Source organism: Scyliorhinus torazame, chromosome 2, assembly GCF_047496885.1.
Source record: "Scyliorhinus torazame isolate Kashiwa2021f chromosome 2, sScyTor2.1, whole genome shotgun sequence".
NCBI lineage: Eukaryota > Metazoa > Chordata > Chondrichthyes > Carcharhiniformes > Scyliorhinidae > Scyliorhinus > Scyliorhinus torazame.
The window spans coordinates 49760817-49779033 of NC_092708.1; the positions used below are offsets into that span (position 1 = coordinate 49760817).

The 18217-nt window shown below is 46.9% G+C and overlaps 1 protein-coding gene across 3 annotated transcripts in view; it reads left to right on the forward strand.

The window, feature by feature from the left end:
- orc4 (origin recognition complex, subunit 4) overlaps window positions 1–18217 on the forward strand; it is a 140080-nt gene that overhangs the window by 27194 nt on the left and 94669 nt on the right. For all 3 annotated transcript variants that reach the window (XM_072471375.1, XM_072471383.1, XM_072471393.1), the window contains 2 exons: window positions 439–512; window positions 6042–6132. In XM_072471375.1, the coding sequence (XP_072327476.1) occupies window positions 439–512; window positions 6042–6132 (165 nt within the window). The remainder of the gene's footprint in view (window positions 1–438; window positions 513–6041; window positions 6133–18217) is intronic.

Sequence of the window (18217 nt, forward strand, 5' to 3'; positions counted from 1 at the left end):
TCTTGGTCGCTGTTCTGAAGGCTGGGTAGTTTGCTGCAAACAATGGTTTGAGGTTGCGTGGTTGTTTGAAGGCAAGTAGTGGGGGTATGAGGATGACCTTGGCAAGATGTCCGTCTTCATCGATGACGTGTTGAAGGCTGCGAAGAAGATGTCGTAGTTTCTCCACTCTGGGGAAGGATTGGATGACGAAGGGTACTATGTTGGTTGTGTCCTGTGTTTGTCTTCTGAGGAGGTCGGTGCGGTTTTTTGCTGTGGCGCATTGGAAAAGTCGATCGATGAGTCAACGCCATATCCCGTTACTATGAAGACATCTTTCAGCGTCTGTAGATGTCTGAGAAAATGAAAGAAAAATATTTTTTGCTTTTGAGAACGTATGTAAGTTTATATAATGCTTGTTATAAATAGAATAATCTTTATCGTTTCTCATTGGATTTACAGGTACAAATGATATTAAGAGCACGATTCTGCCATCATCTCCCTGGCAAACCTTTTGGAGTAGAAGCTCAGTACAAGTAAGTGATACTTGCCTGAATCAGCTGTGTTGTAGTATTCTTCATTGATACTTTTTTTGTGTGGGCATCACTGGCAAAAACCAGTATTTATTGCTTATCCCTAATTGCCCTTGAAAAGGTGGACCGTGAAACATTTCAAGTCCTTTGGCATAGGTGCACACAGAGTGCTGCTAAGTAAGGAGTTTGATCCCGCAACAGTGAAAAAATGGCAATATATTCCCAAGTCAAGGTGGTGTGTGCCATGGAGAGGAGCGTTCAGGTGGTGTGGCCCCATCTGCTGCCCTTGCCCTGCTCAGCGGTGGAGGTTGAGGCTTTGGAAGGTGCAGTCGAAGAATACATGGCAAGTTGCTGCAGTACATCTTGTAGATTGCATGTTCCACAGCTGTCGTGTGCTGGTGTTGAAAAGTGTGAATTATTAAGGTGGTGATGGATGGGTGAAAAATCTGCCCTCAAATCCTTCCACTGATCACTTGACTTTAAATCCACGCCTGCTGGGTATTGACCTCTCCACACGAACAGAAATATGCCCTCCCTATCAACTCTACCTCGGCCCCTCATAATTTTGTGCACCTCAACTAAATCTCCCCTCGACTCCTCTGCACCAAAGAAAATAGGCCCAGCCTATCAAATCTTTCCTAAGAGCTTAAATTTTGCTTCCTGGCAGCATCTTTGTAAATTTCCTATGTACGCGCCCTCTCTAGTGCAATTGCATCCTTCCTATATTCCAGTAACCAAAACTGTACATAATACTATAGTTAGCTATCGCATTTCTATTAGAAATCTCGTGCTAGGAAACAGATAGTTGACAGTAACTTTGAAATTAAAAAAAAAAAAATTTTTTTTTTTAAAAAGACAAATTTTAATTTTAATTAATTGACGCAATGTCAGTTAGAGGGGTGCTGTGCTCTGACTGTGAGATGTGGCAGGTCCGGGAGGCTTCCAGCGTCCCGGATGGATTCATCTGCAGAAAGTGCACCCAACTGGAGCTCCTCACAGACCGCATGGTTCGGTTGGAGCAGCAATTGGATGCACTTAGGAGCATGCAGGTGGCGGAAAGCGTCATAGATCGCAGTTATGTAAATGTGGTCACACCCAAGTTGCAGGCAGAGAAATGGGTGACCACCAGAAAGGGCAGGCAGTCAGTGCAGGAATCCCCTGTGGTTGTCCCCCTCTCGAACAGATATACCCCTTTGGATACTGTCGGGGGTGATAGCCTATCAGGGGAAAACAGCAGCAGCCAGAGTAGTGGCACCACGGCTGGCTCTGATGTTCAGAAGGGAGGGTCAAAGCGCAGAAGAGTAATAGTAATAGGGGACTCTATAGTCAGGGGCACAGATAGGCGCTTCTGTGGACGTGAAAGAGACTCCAGGATGGTATGTTGCCTCCCTGGTGCCAGGGTCCAGGATGTCTCCGAACGGGTAGAGGGCATCCTGAAGGGGGAGGGCAAACAGGCAGAGGTAGTTGTACATAGTGGTACTAACGACATAGGCAGGAAGGGGCATGAGGTCCTGCAGCAGGAGTTCAGGGAGCTAGGCAGAAAGTTAAAAGACAGGACCTCGAGGGTTGTAATCTCGGGATTACTCCCTGTGCCACGTGCCAGTGAGGCTAGAAATAGGAAGATAGAGCAGCTAAACACGTGGCTAAACAGCTGGTGTAGGAGGGAGGGTTTCCATTATCTGGACCACTGGGAGCTCTTCCGGGGCAGGTGTGACCTGTATAAGAAGGACGGGTTGCATCTAAACTGGAGAGGCATAAATATCCTGGCCGCGAGGTTTTCTAGTGTCACACGGGAGGGTTTAAACTAGTATGGCAGGGCGGTGGGCACGGGAGCAATAGGTCAGAAGTTGAGAGCATTGAGGGAGAACTAGGGAATCGGGACAGTGTGGCTCTGAGGCAGAGCAGACAGGGAGAAGTTGCTGAACACAGCGGGTCTGGTGGCCTGAAGTGCATATGTTTTAATGCAAGGAGCATTGCGGGTAAGGCAGATGAACTTAGAGCTTGGATTAGTACTTGGAACTATGATGTTGTTGCCATTACAGAGACCTGGTTGAGGGAAGGGCAGGATTGGCAGCTAAACGTTCCAGGATTTAGATGTTTCAGTCGGGATAGAGGGGGATGTAAAAGGGGGGGTGGAGTTTCGCTACTTGTTCGGGAGAATATCACAGCTGTACTGCGAGAGGACACCTCAGAGGGCAGTGAGGCTATATGGGTAGAGATCAGGAATAAGAAGGGTGCAGTCACAATGTTGGGGGTATACTACAGGCCTCCCAACAGCCAGAGGGAGATAGAGGAGCAGATAGGTAGACAGATTTTGGAAAAGAGTAAAAACAACAGGGTTGTGGTGATGGGAGACTTCAACTTCCCCAATATTGACTGGGACTCACTTAGTGCCAGGGGCTTAGACGGGGCGGAGTTTGTAAGGAGCATCCAGGAGGGCTTCTTAAAACAATATGTAGACAGTCCAACGAGGGAAGGGGCGGTACTGGACCTGGTATTGGGGAATGAGCCCGGCCAGGTGGTAGATGTTTCAGTAGGGGAGCATTTCGGTAACAGTGACCACAATTCAGTAAGTTTTAAAGTACTGGTGGACAAGGATAAGAGTGGTCCGAGGATGAATGTGCTAAATTGGGGGAAGGCTAATTATGACAATATTAGGCGGGAACTGAAGAACATAGATTGGGGGCGGATGTTTGAGGGCAAATCAACATCTGACATGTGGGAGGCTTTCAAGTGGCAGTTGAAAGGAATACAGGACTGGCATGTTCCTGTGAGGAAGAAGGATAAATACGGCAATTTTCGGGAACCTTGGATGACGAGTGATATTGTAGGCCTCGTCAAAAAGAAAAAGGAGGCATTTGTCAGGGCTAAAAGGCTGGGAACAGACGAAGCCTGCGTGGAATATAAGGAAAGTAGGAAGGAACTTAAGCAAGGAGTCAGGAGGGCTAGAAGGGGTCACGAAAAGTCATTGGCAAATAGGGTTAAGGAAAGTCCCCAGGCTTTTTCCACGTACATAAAAAGCAAGAGGGTAGCCAGGGAAAGGGTTGGCCCACTGAAGGATAGGCAAGGGAATCTATGTGTGGAGCCAGAGGAAATGGGCGAGGTACTAAATGAATACTTTGCATCAGTATTCACCAAAGAGAAGAAATTGGTAGATGTTGAGTCTGGAGAAGGGTGTGTAGATAGCCTGGGTCATATTGAGATCCAAAAAGACGAGGTGTTGGGGGTCTTAAAAAATATTAAGGTAGATAAGTCCCCAGGGCCTGATGGGATCTACCCCAGAATACTGAAGGAGGCTGGAGAGGAAATTGCTGAGGCCTTGACAGAAATCTTTGGATCCTCGCTGTCTTCAGGGGATGTCCCGGAGGACTGGAGAATAGCCAATGTTGTTCCTCTGTTTAAGAAGGGTAGCAAGGATAATCCCGGGAACTACAGGCCGGTGAGCCTTACTTCAGTGGTAGGGAAATTACTGGAGAGAATTCTTAGAGACAGGATCTACTCCCATTTGGAAGCAAATGGACGTATTAGTGAGAGGCAGCACGGTTTTGTGAAGGGGAGGTCGTGTCTCACTAACTTGATAGAGTTTTTCGAGGAGGTCACTAAGATGATTGATGCAGGTAGGGCAGTAGATGTTGTCTATATGGACTTCAGTAAGGCCTTTGACAAGGTCCCTCATGGTAGACTAGTACAAAAGGTGAAGTCACACGGGATCAGGGGTGAACTGGCAAGGTGGATACAGAACTGGCTAGGCCATAGAAGGCAGAGGGTAGCAATGGAGGGATGCTTTTCTAATTGGAGGGCTGTGACCAGTGGTGTTCCACAGGGATCAGTGCTGGGACCTTTGCTCTTTGTAGTATATATAAATGATTTGGAGGAAAATGTAACTGGTCTGATTAGTAAGTTTGCAGACGACACAAAGGTTGGTGGAATTGCGGATAGCGATGAGGACTGTCGGAGGATACAGCAGGATTTAGATTGTCTGGAGACTTGGGCGGAGAGATGGCAGATGGAGTTTAATCCGGACAAATGTGAGGTAATGCATTTTGGAAGGTCTAATGCAGTTAGGGAATATACAGTGAATGGTAGAACCCTCAAGAGTATTGAAAGTCAAAGAGATCTAGGAGTACAGGTCCACAGGTCATTGAAAGGGGCAACACAGGTGGAGAAGGTAGTCAAGAAGGCATACGGCATGCTTGCCTTCATTGGCCGGGGCATTGAGTATAAGAATTGGCAAGTCATGTTGCAGCTGTATAGAACCTTAGTTAGGCCACACTTGGGGTATAGTGTTCAATTCTGGTCGCCACACTACCAGAAGGATGTGGAGGCTTTAGAGAGGGTGCAGAAGAGGTTTACCAGAATGTTGCCTGGTATGGAGGGCATTAGCTATGAGGAGCGGTTGAATAAACTCGGTTTGTTCTCACTGGAACGAAGGAGGTTGAGGGGAGACCTGATAGAGGTCTACAAAATTATGAGGGGCATAGACAGAGTGGATAGTCAGAGGCTTTTCCCCAGGGTAGAGGGGTCAATTACTAGGGGACATAGGTTTAAGGTGAGAGGGGCAAGGTTTGGAGTAGATGTACGAGGCATGTTTTTTACGCAGAGGGTAGTGGGTGCCTGGAACTCGCTACCGGAGGTGGTAGTGGAAGCAGGGACGATAGGGACATTTAAGGGGCATCTTGACAAATATATGAATAGAATGGGAATAGAGGGATACGGACCCAGGAAGTGTAGGAGATTGTAGTTTATTCGGGCAGCATGGTCGGCACGGGCTTGGAGGGCCGAAGGGCCTGTTCCTGTGCTGTACATTTCTTTGTTCTTTGTACTCTACTGTGGCCTAACTCGTATTTCATACGATTCCAGAATAACCTCCTCACTCTTAGATTCTGTGTCTCAGCGAATAAAGAAAAGTATCCTGTATGGCTGTTTGCTGCCTTGCCTAACTGTCTTGCTGTCTTCCAGGATCCGTGGACATGGCATTCCTGTGTATTTGCAGCATTTTCATATTTTAATTCTGTTGTACTTCACCCTCACGTCAGTGAATTGAAGGCAGACATAACCATCCATTATAAATGCTAATCCTTGATCAGTTCAAACTGTTTCGGTCTCATGATAGATTTCAGTACGTTCCCCACAATTTATTAAAATAAGTGTTTATTAGACAGTTTCAAGCAGTTTTTCTATTTTGAAACACACATTGAATGTTTTATATAAGTATACAAACAAATGTTGAAAGGCATTCAGCAGCTTATAAGAATATGGAATTTTGCAGTACATTCGCACAGATAAGGAAACCAAGTATATCATAAGATTTTGTCATCTATTCAGAATATTCCTAGTTCATGTACATTTTTAGATTTGTTAAGAATACAGCAGTAGGCCATCTCGCCCTTCGAGCCTGCTATTCAGTAAGTTCATAGCTGATCTGGCTGTGGTCTCTGCTCCACTTTCCTATCTCTTGCCACCCTGCATAACCCTTGACCCCCTTGCCTAACAAAAATCTGTCTAATTCTGTGTTGCTTTGCTGATTTCCAGAAATTTGATGGATCTTCTAAAACAAACAGCTGTTCATGGAGAGAGCAACTCTGTCCTAATTGTTGGTCCCCGAGGAGCAGGAAAGACTATGGTATGTTTTTGTTTGACAATGCTATATCAAGGTAAGGGGAGTGGGGTTGGAGTGAAACAATCGTGGTCACTCTGACTGGTTGTAAAAGAAACAGTCCCTCCAGCCCTGACCCCCTCATGCTCCCATGGCCCCTCAAACCCTCCATGCCAAACTAGTCCCCTCTACCCGTCCCATGATTCCTTCTACCCTCCATGCTAACCTAGACCCAGCCCCCAAGGCCCTTTATAGCTCCAATGCCAAATTGGTGCCAATTTTCCATGCCCTGTAATCACCACCCTTTGCCCTTACAATTTCCATATCAACTCATCCAATATCTACCATAGGCAGACTTCATGACCCATGCTGAGAATAAATAAAGTTCCAAGTGTATGTTGATAATTTCCCTGTTTTTTAAAAGTAGGCTCTCATTGATAAAGTCCCATTCACTACATTTATAGCCCTTCAAGTACTTAATCCCTATAGCCAATAACCTCTGGACAGGAATCCAACACTGTATATCAAACTTTTTTGCCGTTTTTTGAAATGCGGTTTCTGCTGACGAAAAAAATATGGCTGATACAAGTCACATGACCGCAGGATTGGCCCTTATTTTTTGAAGACTACCAATAGGAGTTACAAGAACAAAACAATTTCTATCTCCTCATCATCATGGAATCTTACTCCAATTGTAAATATCGTATGATCATGAAACTAGGAGACTAGCAGATGCCTGCAGAGCTGTTAACAGATTCATCTCACACATAGGACTGGTCAGGTCACACTTGAGATTGTTCAGGTCCATTTCAAAATGGGACCATTGAGGGGACAATGGATGTAATTTGCATCTTAATAAACTTGCCTCCCTAGAGGGGTGTGTGTCCCGAGACAATGGCATCCTGTTACAAGGCCCTCAATATAGATCATAACTCTTTCAGAAACTAGTGGCTGGGACACGATAAGTCCTGAAATGAAAGATAGTTCCACACACTGGGTAAACACCCCTTTTGAAATTGTGGAGAAAGAAGGCCACATGACTCGAGCAACCATTTTGAAATCTTTTTATTCCTTTGAGAACTGGGAAACACAGTCTGCTGCTAACATCCAACCGATAAAAAAGCGGATCTCCAGGCTGAACAATAGTCTGCTCCTTGAAGCCTTAATAAGTTGGAATACACAAACTGCTGGTTTCAGAAAATGTGCTGCAGTTTGCTTTTTAAAAGAAAAATTCAAAATACCTTCTGCTCATGGACAGTTGGTGAAAGGAAATAAATTCTGGTTGTTCCTTTCACCACAACACTTAAATGGAAAATTTGTTCAGTGGTTAATCTTTATGAGAACAAGTGTTTGTATTAATAGCCCAAACCCCTTGTATGCCAGTAAAGGGGTACATCCTGGCAGTAACACTCCACCAACCAGGATGTCCCTCGAACCCACTATCCAGGGAACTCCAGCATATGCACTGGCCCCTTTGGCCAGGCGCCGTGTCCACACATGTCACCAGATAGAAACCCACCCCATAAAACTGGCAGATGGAATCTCATTATGTCCTTTCTGCGTCCCCAAGGCTAAAGCGGGCCATAATTTAATGGGAGTGTCAGAAGACGGGCGGAAGCATGCTTAAAGAGGCATGGAACCCACTGGACCTCTTGCAAGGGAGGTGCTGCAACACTGTAGGCCTTCTGAATCATCCCCCCCCCACCCACCACCACCTTGACACCAGCGCGCCTGATGGGCAGCAGACAGGATTCATGCCCAGGCCTCCAGTGGATGGCTGCCAAGGATGGTATCACAAGGCAGAGGGCGAGACATGCAGTAGGCCACCCTCACTCCTGGTGTGCAATCTGGGGCACACTTGGAAGGAGCGGGAAGCCACAGAAGATCAGGAAGTTGGACGGCACTTTTTGGCACGGGTATAGTGGAACATAGTGCAACAATAATAATCTTTATTGTCACAGGTAGACTTACATTAACAGTGCAAGGAAGTTACTGTGAAAAGTCCCTAGTCGCCACATTCCGGCACCTGTTCAGGTACACCGATGGAGAATTCAAAATGTCCAAATTACCTAACAGCAAGTCTTTCGGAACTTGTGGGAGGAAACCTGAGCACCCGGAGGAAACCCACGCAGACACTGGGAGAACGTGCAGACTCCACACAGACAGTGACCCAAGTCAGGAAGAGAACCGGGTACCCTGGAGCTGTGAAGCAATGGTGCTAACCACTGTGCTACTGCGCTGCCCTGGGTCAGAGGAAAGGAGGCATAATCTGAAAAAAATGCACCATTAAACACTTTTCCACCACCAGTCCGATCTGTGTCTCATGGGTGGGAAGATTGGGTTGGGACTGGGACCTGGACTGCTTGGGTACGGGTGGTGGGGAGTGGGGATGGGGAGGAGGTTAAGGGCTCATCGGACCTATGGATGTCCCGCAGGCATTCACACACCCCTGCCTCCCCCTCACCGAGAGGTGATAGGCCATGGGGGCCACAGGGCTCAAAAGCTCCTCTGTCTATAACCCCAAAGCTTGCTCCATTTCCCCCTCCCCCAAAATAATGTGGCCCATGAGAAGGAACACCCATTGCACAACCAGGAATCATCCGGGCAGACAATGGTATGTTATCCGAAAGACGGGTCTCCGACTTTGTCACACAATGAGGAGCATCACAGCTCATCTTGCAGTGAGTCTTCATTATCCTCTGTCCCGCAGGCCAGACCCGCTGATATGCGTTGCCCAGGCCCAGCACACTGCTGTGATGCTGAGTTGACCCTTGGAGGGAGGGAGCGAGGGGAGGGAGCAGTTCATGGCAAGGGGTGAAAGGGTTTGGGGGGTGGGGGGGGGGCAATGAGACAGAAGGGACTGAAGGTGGGACCATAGCGATGGAGCTGCCAGTCTTTTGGCCTCCTAGCTGGCGAATCAAGCTGATCAGGTTCTCTCTGGTTGAATGGCCCTGAAGAACTCAATTCCACAGCCTGTTGAGCCAAACTCCCAGTCCTTGCCGGCTCATCACCAACACCATCCTCGTCCAGTCAGGCTTGCCGATCTTCCCTGTCTTCCAGCATGTGCAGAACGCAGCAGGCCACCATGTATGACGTACCAATTGGGACAAGGGGCGGGCTTCTCTCATCCCTTGGCAGAGTGTCCAGGCCTTGTAAACGCCGTCGCGTTTTACGACGACGTGAACAGGCCGCTGCCAGGAGTAATTCTGGGTCCTACAGGGACCCTGCACGGCACTGGAGCGGTTCACGCCGCTCCAGCTGCCGATCCCGGTGCGAACCTGGCGCTGCGGGATCCGCGCATGCGCAGTGGTGCTGGCGCCAACGCGCGCATGCGCGGTGGCCTCCTTCAACGCGCCGGCCCCAATCGCAACATGGCGCAGGAGTAGAGGGGCTGGCACATGGGAAAAGAGGCCGAAGAACAGAGAGGCCGGCCCACCGATCAGAGGGCTAGGCCGCATCGGAGGCCCCCACCCGACCCTTGCATGCAGAAATCGCGCCGGCTGCGAGCAGGTGTGGACGGCGCCGGCAGGATTCTGTTTTTTTTTCACGGCCGCTCGGCCCATTCGGGCCGGAGAATCAGCGGGCCTGCCGCTTAGAGCGACCGTCGCTGCGCCAACCACGCTGGCGCTGATTCTCTGCTCTGCGGAGACTATCGTGTCGGGCCGGCCGCGGGGATTCTCCGGCCCTGCCCAGGACTGGGAGAATAACGTCCATGGTTCCTGGGTGCGTCCGGGATCCATCCACTCACACCACGCAATACCAATGGGGAGTGGTTGACCTGCTGGGCCTGGAGAATTCACCTGATCCTTGCAAGTGGGTTGGCTGATAGTCTCACTAGTGAGACTGTTACTCTGAGAGGGTGCTGTGTGCCAGGGAGGTTCCAGCAGCCATCCGTGCATATGCCTTTGTGTAGGGTAGTTCTGTTCCTCTGCTGTGGAGCTGTGCATCAAAGGAGTCCCAGCACCTGGTGGTCTGGCGATTGAGCATGGCCAAGCCCGTCCCCTTCATTAGACTGCTGATACATGAGAGTTTCCAGGTGGGCGGGATAGATGGATCTCTACACGGTCAGGAAACGTCAGAGCATTTCATGGATACTGGCAACAGTCAATAGTTTAAACAGTCAGGAACTTGTAAGTAACACCTTAAGGGTGATTTGCTAGTCTTTCGCAAAAGCAATGGGAGGTTCAGCCATGGCATCCGCATCTTGAGGGGGACACCCCGAGTTCACAACCTTGCCACCACATTGATCCCAGCTAGTCCCAGAGGTCCAGGCATAACCCCCCCAGCAAGCATAAGGACAATGAAAAAGGGACTTGCCTCCTTGCTCTCCTTCAAAGGCTATGGCACCAGGTTGGTAGTGGATCCCAAGAAATGGAATTTGTGGAATGTCTAAGAAATGATTTTTTGGAGCAGCTTGTGACAGAGCCTACTAGGGAACAGGCAATTCTGGATTTGGTGATGTATAATGAGACTTGATTAGGGAACTTTAAAGGTGAAGGAACCCTAAGGGAGCAGTGACCACAATATGATAGAATTTACCCTGCAGTTTGAGAGGGAGAAGCTGCAATCAAATGTCATGGTATTACAATTAAATAAGGGTAACTACAAAGGCATGAGGGAGGAGCTAGCCAGAGTTGATTGGAAAAGGAGCCGAGCAGGGAAGATAGTGTAACAGCAATGGCAGGGGTTTTTGGGGGTTATTAGGGAGGCACAACAGAAATTCATCCCAAGGAGGAGGAAACGTGCTAAGGGGAGGACAAGGCATGATGAGGGATGTCAAGGACAGCATAAAGGCTAAAGAAAAAGCATACAAAGTAGCGAGGATTAGTGGGAAACCAGAGGATTGGGGAGCCTTTAAAAGCGAGCAGAGGACAACTAAAAAAGCAATAAGGGGGGAGACGATGAAGTATGAGTGCAAACTAGCTAGTAATATAAAGGAAGATCGGAAGATATCTTTTCAACATATAAAAGGTAAGAGAGAGGCAAAAATAGACGTTGGACCACTGGAAAATGTGGCTGGAGAAGTAATAATAGGAAACAAAGAAATGGCAGAGGGACTGAATAATTACTTTGCATCAGTCTTCACGGTGGAAGACACCAGTGGTATGCCAGAGCTCCAGGTGAATCAGGGGGCAGGGGTGAGTGCAATGACCATTACTAAGGAGAAGGTTCTGGGGAAACTGAAAGGTCTGAAGGCGGATAAGTCACCTGGACCGGATGGACTGCACCCCAGGGTCCTAAAAGAGATAGCTGAGGAAATTGTAGAGGCATTAATGATGATCTTTCAGGAATCACTGGAGGCAGGAAGGGTCCCAGAGGATTGGAATGTGGCGAATGTAACACCACTGTTTAAGAAGGGAGGGAGGCAGAAGATGGGAAATTATAGGCCGATTAGCCTGACTTCGGTCATTGGTAAGATTTTAGAGTCTGTTATTAAAGATGAGATCGCGAAGTGCATGGTAAAATAGGATTGAGTCAGCACGGCTTTGTCAAAGGGAGGTCATGTCTGACAAATCTGTTTGAGTTCTTTGAGGAGGTAACAACGAAGTTAGACAAAGGAGAACCAGTGGACGTGATTTATTTAGATTTCCAGAAGGCCTTTGACAAGGTGCCGCATAGGAGACTGTTAAATAAGTTTAGAGCTCATGATGTTCAGCGTAAGATCCTGGCATGGATAGAGGATTGGCTGACTGGCAGAAGGCAGAGAGTGGGGATAAAGGGGTCTTTTTCAGGATGGCAACCGGTGACTAGTGGTGTGCCTCAGGGCTCTGTGCTGGGACCACAACTTTTTACAATATATATTAATGATCTGGAAGAAGGTACTGAAGGCAAATCTAAGTTTGCAGATGATACAAAGATTTGTGGAGGGACAGGTAGTATTGAAGCAAGGGGGCTGCAGAAGGACGTGGACAAGCTAGGAGAGTGGGCAATGAAGTGGCAAATGAAATACAATGTGGAAAAATGTGAGGTTATGCACTTTGGAAGGAGGAATTTAGGCATAGGCTATTTTCTAAATGTGGAAATGCTTTGGAAAGCAGAAGCGCAAAGGGACTTGGGAGTCCTTGTTCATGATTCTCTTGAGGTTAATGTGCAGGTTCAGTCGGCAGTTAAGAAGGCAAATGCAATGTTAGCATTCATGTCAATAGGGCTAAAATACAAGACCAGGGATGTACGTCTGAGGCTGTATAAGGCTCTGGTCAGACCCCATTTGGAGTATTGTGAGCAGTTTTGGGCCCCGTATCTAAGGAAGGATGTGCTGGCCTTGGAAAGGGTCCAGAGGAGGTTCACAAGAATGATCCCTGGAATGAAGAACTTGTCGTATGACGAACGTTTGCGGACTCTGGGTCTGTACTCGTTGGAATTTAGAAGGATGAGAGGGGATCTTATTGAAACTGACAAGACACTGCAAGGCCTGGATAGAGTGGAGAGGATGTTTCCACTTGTAGGAAAAACTAGAACCAGAGGGCACAATCTCAGACTAAAGGGGCGATCCTTTAAAACAGAGATGAGAAGGAATTTCTTCAGCCAGAGGGTGGTGAATCTGTGGAATTCTTTGCCGCAGAAGGCTGTGGAGGCCAATTCACTGAGTGTCTTTTAGACAGGGAGAGATATGTTCTTCATTAAAAATGGGATATGGGGTTATGGGGAGAAGGCAGGAGAATGGGGATGAGAAAATATCAGCCATGATTGAATGGCGGAGCAGACTCGATGGGCTGAGTGGGCTAATTCTGCTCCTATGTCTTATGGTCTTATGACTCCATTTGTAAATACCCGCACCAAATCAAACCGGCTGGGAGGGATGGAGCATAGTGGGGGAGCGGGGGTGGAGATTCGGCTTCCAGCCCATTAATTGCATTCAAATGAATGCATATGAGCTGTTTGCATGTTCTGCCAGCGTGAGACCCGAAGCCGCTCTGGCTGGTGGGACTGGGTCTCTGACTCGGCACCAATCCTGATTTTGGGCCCACGTGGAATTCTCCACCCAATCGGGATTCACGATCTTTGCGGAGGGGAGTGGAGAATTTTCCCTCTGTCTTGACGAAGGAGAAAGATGGTGCAAACATACTAGTTGACGAGGAGCAGTGTAAAATATTCGAATTAACAATTATAATGACCGAGGAAGTACCAGAGGAACTAACATCCTTGAATGTGGATAAATCACCAGTGCCAGGTGGATTGCATTCCTGGCTGTTAAGGGAAGCCAGGGATAAAATAGCAATTGCTCTTGAGGATCATTTTCCAATCCTCACGAGATACAGATGAGGTCCCAGCAAATGTAACATTATTTAAAAAGGTTGCAAGGGATAGATCAGAAAACTATAGGCTGATCGGTCTGACTCCGGTGGTGAGCAAATTATTGGAATCCATTCTGAGACGGGATGAACTATCTATGATGAGGGTGGTGCAGTGGATGTTGTCTCTGTGGCTTTTAGAAGGCATTTGTCAAGGTCTCACATGCCAGACTAGTTAAAAGAGTGAGATCCCATTGGATACAGGTGAAGGTGGCATGTTGGATCCCAAATTAGCTCACATATATTATAAAACATAAAGCATACAATGTAAATACATAGACACAGGCATTGGGTGAAGCATACAGGAGTGTAGTACTACTCTGTAGAGAAGATGTGTGAAGAGATCAGATCAGTCCATAAGAGGGTCATTTAGGAGTCTGGTAACAGTGGGGAAGAAGCTGTTTTTGAATCTGTTAGTGCATGTTCTCAGACTTTTGTATCTCCTGCCCGATGGAAGAAGTTGGAAGAGTGAGTAAGCCAGGTGGGAGGGGTCTTTGATTATGCTGCCCACTTTCCCAAGGCAGCGGGACGTGTAGACCGAGTCAATGGATAGGAGATGGGTTTGTGTGATGGACTGGACTGTTCATAACTCTCTGTAGTTTCTTACGTTCTTGGGCCGAGCTGTTGCCATACCAGGCTGTGGATGCAGCCAGATAGGATGCTTTGTATGTAAAAATTGGTAAGAGTCAATGTGGACATGCCAAATTTCCTTGGTATCCTAAGAAAGTATAGGCGCTGTTGTGCTTTCTTGGTTGTAGCACCGGCATGGGTGGACCAGGACAGATTTTTGATGATGTGCACACCTAGGAATTTGAAGCTGTTAACCATCTCCACCTCGCCCCCGTTGATGCTGACAGGGGTGTGTACAGTACTTTGCTTCCTGAAGTCAATGACCAGCTGTTAGTTTTGCTGACATTGAGGGAGAGATTGTTGTTGCATCACTCCACTAGGTTCTCTATCTTTTGGGGCTGGTTTAGCACAGTGGGGTAAACAGCTGGCTTGTAATGCAGAACAGGTTCAATTCCCGTACCGGCCTCCCCGAACAGGCGTCGGAATGTGGCGACTAGTGGCTGTTCACAGTAACTTCATTGAAACCTACTTGTGACAAGCAGCGATTTATTATTATCATCTCCCTCCTGTGTTCTGACTCGTCGTTGTTTGAGATCCAACCCACTACGGTCGTGTCGTCAGCAAACTTGTAGATGGAGATGGAGCCAGATTTTGCCACACAGTGGTGTGTTCAATTAATAAGAGTGTGCTGTAGGAGTCCTTGTTGTTGAATGTTCTAGGGGTGAGTGTAGGGCCAGAGAGATGGCGTCTGCCGCGGTTGACCTAGGCATTCTGGGAATATGGAGTTGATGTGCCTCATGACCAACCTCTCGAAGCACTTCATTACGGATCGATGTCAAGGCCACCGGACGGTAGTCTTTGAGGCACGTTGCCTAGTTCTTCTTTGGCACCGGTATGATGATGGTCTTCTTGAAGCATGTGGGGACCTCGGAACAGAGTAGGGAGAGGTTGAAGATGTCTGCGAACACATAGAGATGTATAATAGAATTTACAGTACAGAAGGAAGCCATTCGGTCCATCGAGTCTGCACCGGCCCTAGAAAAGAACACCCTATCCAAGCCCACACCTCCACCCTATCCCCTTCACCCAATAACCCCACCCAACCCTTTCTGGACACTAAGGGCAATTTAGCATGGCCAATCCACCTAACCTGCACATCTTTGGACTGTGGGAGGAAACCAGAGTACCGGGAGGAAACCCACACAGACACTGGGAGAACATGCAGACTCTGCACAGACAGTGACCCAAGCCAGGAATCGAACCTAGGACCCTGGAGCTGTGAAGCAACTGTCTGACCACTGTGCTACCATGTCGCCCATGTTATATGAATAGTTGAGGTGATGGTGGGGCTTGGCAGCTCTGAAATAAAATGTTAGCCACGATCGGAGACCTCCTACCACATTTTCCCACCTTTTGTGTGAGACAATGGGCGGGATTCTCTGATCCTGAGGCTAAGTGTTGATGCTGTCATAAACGCCGTCGCGTTTCACGACGGCGTCAACATGTGTTCAGGAGCAGCGATTCTGACCCCTACAGGGGGCCAGCGCGGCACTGCCAGCTGGTCTGCGCAAGATTTGAGTGCACGACGAGGGACCCCGTCAGGCCCCGTAGCCTTCCGAGGGTTCACTTTCAAGAAGGCCGATTTTACTTCTGAAGCTGTGACGGTGGGTATGGGTTTGTCCGGAGCTGCTAGGGCGGTTGACAGTGATTTGATGGTTTCCTGCTCGAACCGAGCATAGGATGCATTGAGTTTATCGGGGAGGGGTGCGCTTCTGCCGGAGATTCTGCTCAGCTTCGCTTTGTAACCCATTATGTTGTTCAAGCCTTGCCACAACCGCGAGAGTCTGTGACGTTAGTCTGATATTGTTTTATGTACATTTCTAGACGCCACATTACAAGAAGGACATAATTGCTCGAGAGAATGCAGAGGAGATTTACAAGAATGCTGCAAGGGCTTGAAAATTGCAACTATAAGGAAAGATTGGACAGGCTCGGGTTGTTTTCCTTGGGATGCTGAGGGGATGACCTGATTGAAGTGCTCAAAATTGAGGGACCTTGATAGGGTAGACAGAAATGACTTGTTCCTCCCATCTGAGAGGTCAATTAACAGGAGGCATAAATTTAAGGTCACTGGTGGTAGGATTATAATCTTTATTAGTGTCACAAGTAGGCTTACAGTAACACTCCAATAAAGTTATTGTGAAAAGCCCCTAGTCACCTGTTCAGGCACACAGCGGTAGAATTCAGAATGTCCAAATTACCTAACAGCACGTCTTTCGGGACTTGTGGGAGGAAACCGGAGCACCCGGAGGAAACACAAGCAGACACGGGGAGAACGTACAGTCTCCACACAGACAGTGACCCAAGCAGGGAATCAGATCCGGGTCTCTGGCGCTGTGAAGTAACAGAGCTATCCACTGTTCTACCGTGCTGCCCCATAGGGTATTAGAGGCAACACAAGTGAAAAACCATTTCACCCAAAGGATGGTGGTCGACATGACTTCACTGCTTGAATTGGTGGATGAGGCTGAAATGCTGAAGGATTTGGATCTGCTGATGAAATGTTGTAACCTGCAAGGCTACGGGACATTAAAATGAGCGGCTACTTTATTTTTCTGTCTTTTTTTTGCTGGCGCGAACTTAATGGGCTGAATAGTCTCTTTCAGTGCCGTAACTTTTTTTATATAGTTCTAAATCTATCGTTTAATGTCTTTTAACATGCTCAGTGATTGTGTTTCCACACCTTATCTCAGTCTTAAACAGCCTACCCCTTATTCTGAGACTGTCCCCCCTGGTTCTGCACTCACAGCCAAGGGAAGCATCCTGTCCACATTTCCCCTGTCACAGGCCCTGTAAGAATTTTTAAAATCTTCTAAATTCTCACAGGCGATTTCCTCAATCTCTCCTCATAGGACGATCCAGCCTTCCCAGGGATTAATCTGGTTGATCTCTGTTTTACTCCTTCCTATGACAAGTGTCATATAGGCCTGGGGATTCAGGATATTAGCCCTTTGAGCGTCTCCCTGCTGATATGAATTGCTTTAAATTCCTTACATTTATTAGCCTCCATTTTTGGTATTTCTATTTCCATTGTGAAGACAGACACAAAGTATTTGTTTAATACCTGTGTCGTTTCTTCAATTCCCCATGATTTATTTTGTTTCTGCATCGGAGGGATCAATGTTTTCTTAAGCTACTCTCTTCCTTTTTATTTATTTCTAAAATATTCTACAAGCCCTTTTTATATTCCAGGCTAGATCACTCTCATTTGATTTTTGTTTCTCTTTTTGATGCTCCTTTGGTTTCCACCACACTTCTTGTAACCCTCCGACGTAATACTTTTTTTTTTTTTTTTTTTTTTTTTTTTGCAACATTGTAAGCCTCTTCTCAGACTAACCTTAACCTCTTTAGTAAGCCATGGATGGATCTTTCATGTTGAGTTTTTTGTTCTTGAATAGAATGGGGTTGTTGAACATTTTAGTTTTTCTTTAGTAAATATTTCCCACTGTTTATTTACCACCATACTTTGTAGTCTTTTTACCTAATCAGCCATATCCAGCTTTCTTCAAATTATATGTATAATGGATTTTAAGTTTTGGATTTTTGTTAGTGATTGGAGTGTGTGATTTTCAAACAATGTGGAATTTAATTATATTATGATCACTATTCCCCAGTAGATATTTTACTGCGACATTACTAATTAACCTTGCCTTATTGCACAGTAATAGATCTAAAATAGCTTTATTCTTAGTTGGTTTAACAACATATTTCTCCAGGAAGTTGTCACAAAAGCATTCAGTGAACTTATCTTCCAGGCTACCTTTCCTAATTTGACTGGTCCAATTGATATGAAGATTAAAGTCACCCGTTCATTCCTGCAGTACACTTTTCTTCAATTAATCTCAAGTGCTCTTACTTGTTTCTGGTACTGAATTTCTATTACTACACAGCAGTTGCTTCAAGTCTACGAATATTATTTCAAGGATGTGGAATCACACGCTTTGTGTTGCCACTTGCTGTGCTCATTTGTAATTGGATAATTTAACTGGCAGTGAGCATGGCGATCACGGTTTTTAGCAACAGCTGAAGTGATTACTCATCTTTGAGATTGCTTTTAAAACATGGTTATTATAGTTACCTACATTTTGAAATTACTCAATACTACCATTGGGCTCCGAAGTAATAGATGTTTGCACCCTACATATCTAGAATGGACAGTGGCTGAGCAGATAAAACTGGCTTGTATTTTT